At 33.7% G+C, this 13,883-nt stretch overlaps 1 protein-coding gene and 1 long non-coding RNA gene across 4 annotated transcripts in view; one reads left to right on the top strand and one right to left on the bottom strand.

The window, feature by feature from the left end:
• Positions 1–4,790, top strand: part of LOC141563053 (uncharacterized) — a 99,056-nt gene extending 94,266 nt beyond the window's left edge. Inside the window, exon 5 of the long non-coding RNA XR_012488315.1 lies at positions 4,696–4,790. This is a non-coding gene — a long non-coding RNA (uncharacterized LOC141563053). The remainder of the gene's footprint in view (positions 1–4,695) is intronic.
• Positions 1–13,883, bottom strand: part of USP12 (ubiquitin specific peptidase 12) — a 128,576-nt gene that overhangs the window by 96,126 nt on the left and 18,567 nt on the right. The window contains exon 1 of one of the 3 annotated variants that reach the window (XM_074303603.1): positions 5,317–5,383. The exons of 1 other annotated variant lie outside the window; for it this stretch is intronic. Coding sequence is in view for 1 of the 2 variants with exons in the window: in XM_074303600.1 (XP_074159701.1) it covers positions 5,317–5,319 (3 nt within the window). In the remaining variant the exon portion in view is untranslated. Of the gene's footprint in view, positions 1–5,316; positions 5,384–13,883 lie in introns of those variants that run through there. One more of the 3 variants, XM_074303600.1, reaches the window with a different exon arrangement.

Raw genomic sequence — 13,883 nt, 5'->3', positions numbered from 1 at the left:
GCTACTACTGGGCTTATATCCCAAAGAACTACTAAAGAGGGGAAAGGGACCTGTGTGTGCCAAAATGTTTGTGGCAGCTCTTTTTGTAGTGGCTAGAAACTGGAAGATGAATGGATGTCCATCAATTGGAGAATGTTTGGGTAAATTATGATATATGAAGGCTATGGAATATTATTGCTCTGTAAGAAATGACCAGCAGGACGAATTCAGAAAGGCTTGGAGAGGCTTGCATGAACTGATGCTGAGTGAAATGAGCAGAAGCAGAAGATCACTATACACTTCAACAACAATTCTGTATGAAGATGTATTCTGATGGAAGTGGCTATCTTCAACATAAAGAAGATCCAACTCACTTCCAGTTGATCAATGATGGACAGAAACAACTACATCCAGAAAAGGAACACTGGGAATTGAATGTAAAATATTAGCTCTAAGGTCTATCTACCCAGGTTACTTATACCTTCGGAATCCAATACTTAACGTGCAACAAGAAAATTGGATTTACACACATATATTATATCTAGGTTATACTGTAATACATGTAAAATGTATGAGATTGCCTGTCATCTAGGGGAGGGAGTATACGGAGGAAGGGGAAAATCTGGAAAAATGAATACAAGGGATAATGTTATAAAAAAAAAATTACTCATGCATATATACTGTCAAAAAATGTATAATTATAAAATTAATTTAAAAAAAGAAAACATTTTGCACAAACAAAATTAATGCAATTAAAATTAGAAGATAAACAGTTAATTGCAAGAAAAAAAAATGAAGCAAATTTCTCTGCTAAAGATCTGATATCCAAGATATATAAGGAATTGATACAAACATATAAAAACCATTCCCTAATAGATAAATTACAAAAGGCAAGGTATAGATGGTTTTCAAAAGCAGAAATACACATTAAAATAACTATGAAGTTTTACAATCAAATTAGGAAAGATGACCAAAAAATGGAAAATGGCAGTTTTTGAAGGAGATACGGAAAGACAAGCTAATGTACTGTTGGTAGGCCTATGAAATGATCCAACCATTCACAAGCAATTTGGAACCGTACTTAACATGTTATCAAGGGAAAGAATGTAGATAAAGAAGAAGGCCCAGGAAAGAATCTTCTAAGTCATCAAAGTTAAGTTATAAGGCACAAATAATGATCCAGAAGGAGAAACTGAAAGAGCAGTCATATAGGCAGAAGAAGAATCAGATTAGAGGTGTAACAAAATCAATCAAAGAAAAGCATTTATTAAGTTGGGCTCACTATGTGTCAGGTAGGATGCTAAATGCTGTGAACACAATGTAATGGAGGTTTGATACATGCCTAACCAATGAAAATTGTGTCACATATGGGAAACATTCAAAACTGCTTCTGAGAGACAGGAGTACTAAAGCATGCCTGAACATTCTGAATTTGCCTATTATGTGACTGGGAGCAGCCTTTAAAATGGGTTATACAGTCAAAATTGTCTGTGTCTTTAAATGTACCTGATTCAATACAATTGTACTCTTTTTCCAGCATTTGCATCTATTTATAAGTGGCCCCAAGAAATGAGCTTGGAATTTGGGCCTTTTTCATTTGTCCTTTTCAGTACTAGGTACAGGAAGTGGAATCCCAGATTCAGAAAATTGAGCCATGGGCCCATTAAGCCACTCCAAAGTCCTTTGGAGTGCAGAACTCCAGGCCAGATATTACAGTCAGCCCAGAAATGGCTCAGTTTAGCTATGAATATGGTAGGATAAAAGTTAGGTCAGAATTGAGACTTCCTAAAGAGTGAAATGGTGTAGCATGGATTAGGCTCTCTGGTACTGGGGCGAATGTGTTTTTATTTTCCTCATGTTATTTTTATTTTTTATTTTTTGGCAAAGGTAATTGGGGTTAAGTGACTTGCCCAGGGTCACACAGCTAGGAAGTGTTAAGTGTCTGAGATTAAATTTGAACTCAGGTCCTTCTGACTTCAGGGCTGGTGCTTTATCCATGATACCACCTAGCTGCCTCTTTCTCATGTTATTTTAAATAAAAATTAAACTAAGTGGTTCAATGGAATTGGAGTGCAAGTTATTTGCCCCCAAAATTGGAGAACACAATTGATGGAAACTCTGGCCCTATTCAGAGAAGAACCTAAATTCCCAGCCCTTTCAGAGAAACCTTGGGTTATGGACAGTGGACAATGTAACAGATTTGGCATTAAAACTGTGGAAGTCAGAGAAACAATGTTACAAACCAAAACACTGAAAATAGTCCCTGCCTTCAAGAAGGTTGAATAGGTGGGCATAAGGAAAGTTTGTCATACTGCCCACGCAGAAATATAGTGATAAGCAAAAACTGGAATATTCCAAGATGTCAACAAAAATTCTTGCTTGCTTTTAACTGAAAATTAGTTATGGCAATTTTCTAGAGAATAGAAGGGGAAAGGATGAAGAGTCCAAGTTGGTGGGGGGAGGTCACCCTTGGCTAAGCATAGTCATCAAGGACTAGAACAAAATGGGAAAAGATGAGGGTGGGGGATTCTGGAATGGAAGAAGAAGAGAAGAAGCAGTTGGTGAAGCATGTTATTTATGAGAAGATGAGAGGAGAAGAGAGAAGTAGGAGAGTTAGAAGTATGAAGAACACAGCTACTTCCAATTGGAGTTATGTTCCACCAAATCTGATGGATCTGTTCTGATACACTGCTGAATCCAACTGCTGATATACAACTTTTATAATAATTAATAATGATAATAATAAAGCAGTAACCTGAGGTTAGGACTGTAGTCCTTTTTTATGTACATTATAGAGATTACTTTCTTAAAGGGGTGGTAAAGTTACTATCTGCCTTAACCATGGGGTCCAAACTAAAAATATAACTTTATAGCAGCCTGAAAACCTGGTTCTATGAAGAAATACTGTTATCTTTCTTCAGAACTAGTTTAGGATAGGAAATTTTTTTCAGAAGTGTGCTTTTTTATGAGCTCTTAATAACTTTAAGGAACAATGAGAATAAATGGAAACTAGATAATCGATATTAATTTAAAATGATGAATAACCACTAAAATGTTATTTTTAACAAAAGTAATAATACAAAAATATACATATAAGTGTATATGTGTGTTCTTTTATTTTAGTACAATTTTTTCTCCTAAATCATACAAATAGAAAAAAGTATATCTTTGTAAAGGGTATGCAAGAAATTGATACAATACTTAGCAGAGGATCTTTATCTACTTTTAGTAAGTGCTAATTACATCTATGAGCAAGAGGATCTTAAATATTTGCTTTCTTCCTACTTTGGATTAGACTGGTTTAACATAAAAACAAAGAAATATTGCTAACAACAAAACAAAATGAGTAAACACAGGGATTTAAAGCTTTTTTCTTAGGATGGGAGAGGAAGGATCATGAGATTGCTCTTGCATTCTCAGCAAGTTTTAAAAAAGAGAAAATAACTCTTAGCCAAAGTAAAATTAACATCATAATAATAACCAGAATTTATCTAGCATTTTAAGTTTGCAAAGTGCATTAGATACATTGTCTCATTGAATCTTTACAACAACTCTGTCAACCTAGGTAAATTTTATGTATGACATACATACATATATATGTATATTCAATTGAATAAACACCTATTAAAACCTTATTGCTAAGCTCTATACTAAGTACTAAAGAATACAAATAAAAATAATAACAATTCCTACCCAAGGAGTTTATAATCTAATGGGAGAAGACAACACACCAAAGAATACTAGAAAGTGGGAGAAGGGAGATGTCAGGGGGTCCCATGGAATTGAAACTGAGCAGAGCCACAGATATAAAGTGGAATAAGCTATAAAGTCTAAATTCTGCTCACTCTGTGTCTGTCTCTGTCTACACACACACATACACACACACACACACACACACACACATACACACACACAAACACACATACATATATATATGTATTATCTATATATATATATATGCATCTGGATACACATTTATATAAATTCTATAAATATCTATAAATAAATATACATATATAAAAACCTACTTCACAGAATTATTGTTATCAAATGAGATAATATAAAATATGTTATGGATATATGTATATGTATGCACGTGTGTTAAGAATGTATATTTATAGATAAAACCTTATTACTCATAGAGCAAAGTATTGATTCACAAAAGTTGAAACAGTGAAGATTGTTTTAACAAATATCTTTGCTTTGGTTTTTATTGAGAAGTGACCTTTAGACTTTCAAAGAAATTACCTCTTCCTCAAGGAATTATTTTAGAGGGATAAAAGAACATATAATAACTACTTCTCAGATGATTATCATAGAGGGGAAGACTGTTGATATTCACTCCCTCTAATTACTGTCTTAAACCACAAAAAAACTTAATGTAAAAGAGAAAAAAGAAAAACCCCTTCATGTGATTTTTTTCACTATTGCTTTTAAGAAAGAAGATTATTACGATTGGCAAGGCCATTTGAGTCTAGGATGAAAGGGGATGGGGGGCATGCAGATTATTTTGAGAAAAGGTCTATGCAACTAGAATACAAAATATATTAATGCTGGGGTCTTTATTATTATTATTATTATTTTAGAGTCTAGTTTTATGACCTTGAAGACAGATCTCAACCTCTCCCTAGGTTTACATATTTTTAGCCATATAGAATATTAGATTATTTTCATGCTCCACGTGTCAGAGTGATTTTTAACTATGAAATTTATCAGTAGAGAAGAATAAGATGGCTAAAGAAGGCTACCTACAAAGCTGGCAAGGCCAAATGTATGACCTTCCTCATGTGTGACTTAGAAAGAATAAAGAGGTAAGTCATGATAGTAATAAATAAACTTGGAGGGTAAGATGATTTGGGGAGATATCAGTATATATTCTGAACATCCTAGGAATAAGGGCAAACAATGGTTAAGAGGGAGAGGGAGACTTTGAACTAAGTACTGAACACTTTGAGAAAGATGCATAGATGACTTCAATTAGGATATGGATAAGGTAATATAAACAGACAAGCAGACTAAGGCTAACCCTTCTAAAATAGAACTACTTTTCAAATACACGTGGTACACAATCAACCCCCACCTCCACACATTCATATACATACCACCACCAAGTTTTCTGATCTCTAAAATTGGATATAGATAGATCAATATGCATAAGATTATCACATTAGTAAATTAGTAAAATGTTTTACCCAGATTTTAGCAAACCATTAAACATTATTTCTTGGTAACTTTTTGGAAAAGACAGATATGTATTGGATGACAACAGTTATCAATATCCTCAATTCAACTAATCCTCAAAAACTTGGTCACAAATTACTTTGCCATCCTGCTCACCATTCTCCTTGCTCCACCTTACTCATATCCTTCCTAGGATGTGGTACACAGAACTGAAATGTCACAATAGTTTCCTAACTACTGCAGGACTATTACCTCCTACCTTATGGGTATTAGTTTTTTCCTTTGGCTATCATGTCACAATACTCACTCATTAAAATTGAAGCCCACTAACACAACTAGGTCTTGCTCATATGAGTTGTTATTAGTCATACTCCCCCATCCAGTCTTTATGGAATTTATTTTTTTTATATCCAAGTATAAGACTTTACATTTATTTATATTGAATTTGTTGGCAAACTGAAATAATCAAATGAATCCATGACTTCATCAATGTATATATTTCCTCCAATGATGGATATCAAAGTTAATTATACCTGCCCATGCTATGTGATTATCATTCATGTCCTCATGAAAACTCACTATAGGAGGTCCTTGCTTCTTCCTGATGTTACAAAGGGACCGATGAAACACTCCAATTCTCTACCTTTTGTCTTTCTCCAGTCTTACAATTCTTTGATGGAATTCTTTAGTTCTGGTTTTTCCATTAGTCATATTATATAGTACAACTACACTCAGCATACATCTTCCCATCAGTTCCCATGAAAGAAATCTAAGTTATGTTGTGCCAAAAAAAAAAAGAAAAAAGAAAAAAAAAGAAGAAGAAGAGAAATGGGACTACATTTGCACCTAGTATAGATCATCCTTTCTCTTTTTAAGCAACCACAAACATCCAGAAATGCTTTCAATAGTGTTGTGATGGACTTAAAAAAATTTAAAAAGAAAATAGTGGTAGCAAATAAGGGCAAAGTATCTGAAAAATACCAAACTGAGAATATGACATAAATTCAGATCTGTTAGGCTATTTGCATGCTTGATCTTTAAAAAGTCATTCATTATCCTTATGTTTCTTCTTCTTATGTGTTAAATAAGGAATATGTAAAATAACAAATTATTTAGTCTCAAGCCCTTCCAAATCCCAAATCCTATAATTCCTTGGTTTCTGACAATATAATACATTGGCCAACCTATTAGTTCTGATATAGAGGTAATTTCAGCATTGAAGCTACAGGTTTTCACTATCTTTAATGCTTCCAAGTCCACATTCAAGTTAATTCCCTAATTTTTTTTTTCCTGAAGGATCCACAATATTTGAATGTATTGGTCTCTTTCTAAGCCCAAGTCAAAAGATTTAGAATTGCAAAATTCATCAAAGTTTTTTTGCTCTATAAGCTATAATAACAACCAAAGTAGAAATTCTGAAATGTCCAAACCCTGCTTACCAATATTGATTCTGTGAGTTAATTAGAAAGGAAGCCCTCTAATGAATCCTCCCAGAATGTTAGTTATTTCTGCCACAACTATGTGAGTCAATCAATGGTCAACTGACTTTAAGACTTCCTCCTAGTCCTTTTATAGTTTTTTTAATTCCTGTCTAAGGTAGATTATCAGTATATTACATGTCTGTCTAGCCATTTAGACTATAAAATTCTATGTGTGAGAAATTCAGTGTGTAAGCTAGAAACAGGTAAATATTTTATACATAATAACTACAGAATATAACCTGGCCTAGCTTTACATGTAAGCCTGACTTAGTTTTGCTCAACCAGTGTCAGTATTCATTGAGATTAAGATTATTTCTGATTGGGTTTCTAATCTATAGCTATCTGAGTGCACAGCTGCCACTTTACTTGATACCACATGGGGAATCTCTTGAAGTAGCTATACTCATCATGCCTCCCCAATCCTAAAGTAGAATTATGTAGCCATCCTTACTTTCCTGAAGTCCAATCTTTGGTGACAGAAGTCTATGTCCCTGTTGTTCACTTTGTTAGCAGTCAGTTTCTGGCTAACTTAAATTCAGTATCATTAAATTGCAAGCCACTTTGCTTGACTGAGAGAACAAAGATGAAAACCAATATGGTCCATGTTCTCAAAAAGCTTGTGATTAGAAGGATAAAATATGTTCACAAATAACTGTAATACAAGTTAGAAATATGGAAAGAATACAGGGAAAGTTAGGGTGATACCAGAGATTGAAGAAAGAGGAACAAGATCAAAGGTTTAGAGCTTTAATGGACATCAGAAGTCATTTTAGAGATAAAGTCCAGAGAGACTGGTTCATTTTTATGCAGAGTTGTACAAGTAGGAATATAGATATAATATAGGAATATAGAATATTGTAGAGGCTCACAGATAGTGGGGAACTTTGGGTATTCCGCCCAGAGGGAACCTGCTAACAATGTCTGGTTGCCCTCCCCATCTCCCCTAAGGGCTCTCGGCTTTCCTGAGAAATCAGGGGGCAGTGACAACATGTTCTGTAATTAAAGCAGAGTGATACCAAGTTGCAAAGAGTCAATCAACATACAATATCAAGTTGTTTATGTGTTCCAGCATGTGCAGTGTTGCTTTGTTATATAAGAGCATTTGAGTATATAAGGGTGAGAGAATTTGGAATAGACAGACTCCATTTTTAACCATCTCTGCTTCATCACTCCTCCACTAAGACCAAGGACTCAGACAGGTCCTGAGATTCTCCAGAGAGTTAGTCTGGATGGTATATTTTGGCATCCCTGTGTGGGGGCTCTAGAAAGCATACAAGAGAACATAGAAAAGGAAGAAGAATTAGGATTTGAATTAAATAGAAGTAGCTAAGTCCCACAACTGGTAGAATGCTGTACTTGGAGTTTTGGAAGACTTGGATTCAAGTTGTGCTCCATAAGATTACTTAGCTATGGAACACTAGGCAAGTCATTTAACTTCTCCCAGCCTCAGTTTTCTCATATATAAAATGTAAAATAACACTTACCTCACAGGGTTGTTGTGAGGACCAAATGAGGTAACAAATATAAATGGTTTTATAAACCTTAATTTGCTTTATAAATACATCCTGTCCTCCTTATTATTGTTATTATCCCTCAGATTTCAAATTCAGTCCTGTGGTCACAGGACCATCCTAAAAATCACTTATAGTTAGGAAAACTAGGAAAGTTTTCACAACAGGTAGCCCCTGAGCTAGACTCTTAAGGAAGTGAAAGCTTTCAATGGAATGGGATGTGCAAGAGTTTATTTATTTGAGACCAAGAAGAAAACTTACACAAAGCCTTACATAGCCTTGATCATGTCCCTAATCCCAGCTTTTAAAAATTCTCCCTTTGGGAAGCTCTGTTATAATAGCTCATGGCTTGAAGTAATCAACATGACTTCCACAAATGAGAACTTCTGAAGGATTTCATCATCTCTTTAGTGAATGAATCCTCTTACAACACTGAACTTTGCACCCAATCTACTGTATCACAATAGTGAATGCTTTTGCGCTCATTTCAAAGGCCAACTCTTCCATGAAGGTTTCCTTGATTACTCCTGGCAACCCATTAATTTTACAGCTACATCAGAAAAATTAAGACTTGATTTTCCTGGCTAGGAATACCTTTCCTAACCTTGACTTTCCAATTTAACTGGCGTAAGTCTCAGCTAGCAAAGGGGATAAATAATTCCTATTATGTGCCAAGCACTATGTTAAATGCTATATGTGAGGTTAGTACTATCATTATCCCCATTTTACACTTGAGGAAACTGAGGCACATAGAAGTTAAATGATTTGAACAGAATCACACTGTAAATATCTGAAGATAAATTTGAACTCGGGTCTTTCTGACTTCAGGCCCAGGACTCTGTAATATTGTAGAGTGACCTTGCAGCTAGCTAATATCTCACTTCCTGCAATAAGCTTTTCCCAATCCTCTTTAATCTTAATGTCTTCCCTCTGAGATTATCTTCAATTTGTCTTGTATGTATCTTGTTTGTACCTATTTATTTTCCTGCTGTTTTCTACTAAACTATGAACTCTTAGAGAGCAGGGATTGTTTGTTTTTTGCCTTTCTTTGTATCCCCAGCAATTATCACAGCACTGGCATATAATAGATGCTTAATAAGCCTTAGTGGATGGACTGATCAAAAGAACAGCATCAAAACAATTAAAAACCAATGCTGTGAAATTATAATAATTGAGCTTGACCCCAAAGAAGAAACAAGGATACACCTCCTTCTCTTTTTTTAGAGTGGGTATGAACATAAAATATAATCGAATATAATGTCAAATTTGTTTTCTTTTGATCTACGTATGTGTGTGTGTGTGTGTGTGTGTGTGTGTGTGTGTGTGTGTGTATTTTTTGGAGAGGGAGTACTTTTTTTTAGTCTTTTTTATCCTTTATTAAAAGGTATGATTCTCTGTACCACCACCTTTACCTCTTAATGACAATGCCTGGAATGCTCTCCTTCCTCATTTTCATTTCTCCTGGCTTTCCTGGCTTCCTTTAAGTCCCATCTAAAAGCTCATCTTCTACCAGAAGCCTTTCTCAATTCCTCTCACTTCTAGTGCCTTCTTTCTGATGTTTATTTTCATTTTATAGTGTATAGTTTATTTTTACATGTTATCTCTATCATATGAGCTCCTCAAGAACAGGGACTGTCACATTTTTTGGTTTCACAGAGAAAATTCTCTGTGAAATGGAAGTGGGAGGGGAAAGGAGAGGCTAATAGAAGAGAAAACAGAAATAGAAGGGAAAGGTATAAGAAGGGGGAAGGGCTGTAAAGGGGGAGGACGATTTGAGGGAGGTGGAGAGCAGAAGCAAAATACTGGGGAAGAGAGAAAAGGGGAAAAGAAAGAGAAAAGCATAATTAGGGATAAATAAGATGGAGGGAAATACAGAATTAGTAATTTTAACTGTAAATGTGAATGGGATGAACTCTCCCATAAAACAGAAGGGGATAGCAGACTGGATTAAAAGCCAGAATCCTACAATATGTTATTTACAAGAAACACATTTAAAGCAGTGATACATACTACAAGAAACACATTTAAAGCAGTGATACATACAAAATAAAGGTAAAAGGCTGGAGCAGAATCTATTATGCTTCAGGTAAAGTAAGAAAAGCAGGAGTAGTAATCCTGGATCTCAGATAAAGCAAAAACAAAAATAGATATAATCAAAAGAGATCAGGAAAGAAATATAGCTTGCTAAAGGGTACCATAAATAATGAAGCAATATTAATACTAAATATATCTGCCCCAAGTGGTATAGCATCCAAATGCTAGAGAAGTTAAGAGAGCTGCAAGAAGAAATAAACAGCAAAACCATACTAGTGGGGTACCGCAAACTTTCTCTCTTAAAACTAGATAAATAGAACCACAAAATAAATAAGAAAGAAGTTAAGGAGGTAAAAAGAATTTTAGAAAAGTTAGGTATGATAGATCTTTGGAGAAAACTGAATGGAGACAGAAAAAAGTATACTTTTTTCTTGGGTGTTCATAAAACCTATACAAAAATTGACCATGTATTAAGGATTAAAAAACCTCAAAATCAAATGCAGAAAGGCAGAAATAGTAAATGCATTTTTTTAGATCATGATGCAATAACAATTACAAGCAATAAAAGGCCAGAGGAAAATAGACCAAAAATTAATTGGAAACTAAATAATCCTAAAGAATGAATGAATGAAACAACAAATCATAGACATAATAAATAATTTCATCCAAGAGAATAACAATAATGAGACAACATACCAAAATTTGTGGGATGCAGTCAAAATAGTTTGTAGGAGAAATTTTATATGTCTAGATGCTTACTTCCATAAAATAGAGAAAGAGAAGATCAATGAATTGGGCTTACAACTAAAAAAAGCTAGAAAAAGAACAAATTTAAAATGTCCAATTAAATACCAAATTTGAAATTCTGAAAATAAAAGGGGCAATAATAAAGTTGAAAGTAAGACTATTATTGAATTAATAAATTCAATGGTTTTATGAAAAAAACAACAAAATAGATAAACCATTAGTTAATTTGATTAGAAAAAGAAAAGAAAAAAAATCAAATTGCTAGTCTCAAAAATAAAAAGGGGTAATTTTCCATAAATGAAAAGGAAATTAGAGCAATAATTAGGAGTTATTTTGCCCAACTTTATGTCAGTAAATTTAATAGTCTAAATGAAATGGAGGACATAGCTACAAAATATATAGATTGCCCAAATTAACAGAAGAGGAAATAAATTACTTAAATAGTCCCATTTTAGAAAAAGAAATAGAACAAGATATTAATCAACTCCCTAAGAAAAAAATTTTCAGGGCCAAACGATTTTACATGTGAATTCTGCCAAACATTTAAAGAAAATTCCAATACTATGCAAACTATTTTTTAAAATAGGGAAAAAAGGAATCCTATCAAATTCCTTTTATTACACAGATATGGCAATGATGCCTAAACCAAGTAGGATGAAAACAGAGAAAGAAAATTATAGACCAATTTCCCTAAAGAGTATTGATGCAAAAATCTTAAATAAAACATTAGCAAAGAGATTACAGAAAGTTGTCCCCAGGATAATACACCATGACCAAGTAGGATTTATACCAGGAATGCAAGGCTGATTCAATATTAGGAAAACTATTAATATTATTGACTATATCTACAATCAAATTAGTAAAAATCATATGATTATCTCAATAGATGCAGAAAAAAGCATTTGACAAAATCCAATACCCAATCCTATTAAAAACACTAGAGAGTATAGGAATAAGTGGATTTTTCCTTAAAATGATCAGAGGCATCTATTCAAAACCATCAACAAGCATCATATATAATGGGGACAGACTAGAACCATTCCTAATAAGATCAGAGGTGAAACAAGTTTACCCACTATCACCATTACGATTCAATATTGTATTAGAAATTTTAGCTTTGGCAATAAGAGAAGAAAAAGAGATGAAAGGAATTAGAGTAGGTAATGAGAAAACCAAATGATCACTCTTTACAAATGATATAATAGTATAATTTGGGCCCTAAAGAATCAATTAAAAAGCTACTAGAAACAATTCAGAATTTTAGTAGAATTTCAGGATGCAAAATACATCTATATAAATCATCAGCATTTTTATATATTACCAACCAAGTACAGCAGTAAGAGATACAAAGAGAAATTCCATTTAAAAATAACTGTTGATAACATAAAATATTTTGGAGTCTTACATGCCAAGGCAAAATCAGAAACTATTTGAACATAACTACATAACACTTTCCATATAAAGAGATCTAATCAATTGGAAAAATATCAAGTTCTCATGGATAGGCCAAGCTAATATAATAAAAATGACTACCTAAATTAATCTACTTATTTAATACCATACCACTCAAAACTCCCAGGAAATTATTTTACAGATCTAGAAAAAAATAATAATAAAGTTCATCTGGAAGAAAAAAAGGTCAATAATTACAAAGGAATTAATAAAAAAAAAATGCAAATGAAAGTGGCTTAGCTATGCCAGACCTAAAACTCTATTATAAAGTAGAGGCCATCAAAACCATTTGGTACTGGCTAAGAAATAGAGTAGTCGATCGGTGGAACAGGTTAGTTTCACAGGACAAACCCCAAAACCCAAGCTTTTGAGATAAGAACTATTTGACAAAAACTTCTGGGAAAATTGGAAGTTAGTATGTCAGAAAGTATGCATTGACTCACACCTAACACTGTATACCAAGACAAGGTCAAAAAGGATTCATGATTTAGATAGAAAGAGTGATATTAGAAGAACATAGAATAGTTTACTTAGATCTATGGAGAAGGAAAGAATTTGTGACCAAAGAAGAAGCAAAGATCATTATTGAACACAAAATATATAATTTTGATTATATGAAGTTAAAAACTTTTTGTGCAAACAAAATTGTTGCAAACAAGATTAGAAGGGAAGCAATAAACTAGGAAAACATTTTTATATTCAAAGATTCTGATAAAGGCCTCATTTCTAAAATATGTAGAGAACTGACTCAAATTTTTAAGAATTCAAGCCATGAGCCAAATGATAAATAGTCAAAGGATATGAACAGACAATTTTCAGATGAAGAAATTGAAACCAGTTCTAGTCATATGAAAAGGTTCTCTAAATCACTATTGATCAGAGAAATGCAAATTAAGATAACTCTGAGATATCATCACACATGTCTCCAATTAGCTAAGATGACAGAAAAAGATAATGATAAACGTTGGAGGAGATATGGAAAACTGGAACACGTAATACAATGTTGTTGGAATTGTAAACTGATTCAACCATTCTGGAGAGTAATTTGAAACTATGCCCAAAGACCTATCAAACTGTGCATACCTTTGATCCAGCAGTGTTTCTACTGTGATTATATCCCAAAGATATCTTAAAGGAGGAAAAGGAACCCACATGTGCAAAAATGTTTGTGGCAGCCCTTTTTGTAGTGGCAAGAAACTGGAAACTGAGTGGAGCCTATCAGTTGGAGAATGGCTGAATAAGTTGTGGTATATTAATGTTATGGACTATTATTGTTCTATAAGAAACAATCAGTAGGATGATTTCAGAGAGGCCTGGAGAGACTTACATGAACTGATGCTAAGTGAAATGAGCAGAACCAGGAGAACATTGTATGTTAAGTTCTTACTAAGTGCTAAATCGGTACTTAACAATTCTCTAGTTCTGGCCTTTACTGAGAGTTTTACTTGTGAATTCCTGGGGAAGAGCTTGCATGCTCAGGAGGAGCAAGTTCATTGGT

This window comes from Sminthopsis crassicaudata, chromosome 3, assembly GCF_048593235.1.
Source record: "Sminthopsis crassicaudata isolate SCR6 chromosome 3, ASM4859323v1, whole genome shotgun sequence".
In the NCBI taxonomy this organism is placed as follows: domain Eukaryota; kingdom Metazoa; phylum Chordata; class Mammalia; order Dasyuromorphia; family Dasyuridae; genus Sminthopsis; species Sminthopsis crassicaudata.
This window is presented reverse-complemented; position numbering and strand designations above follow the sequence as displayed.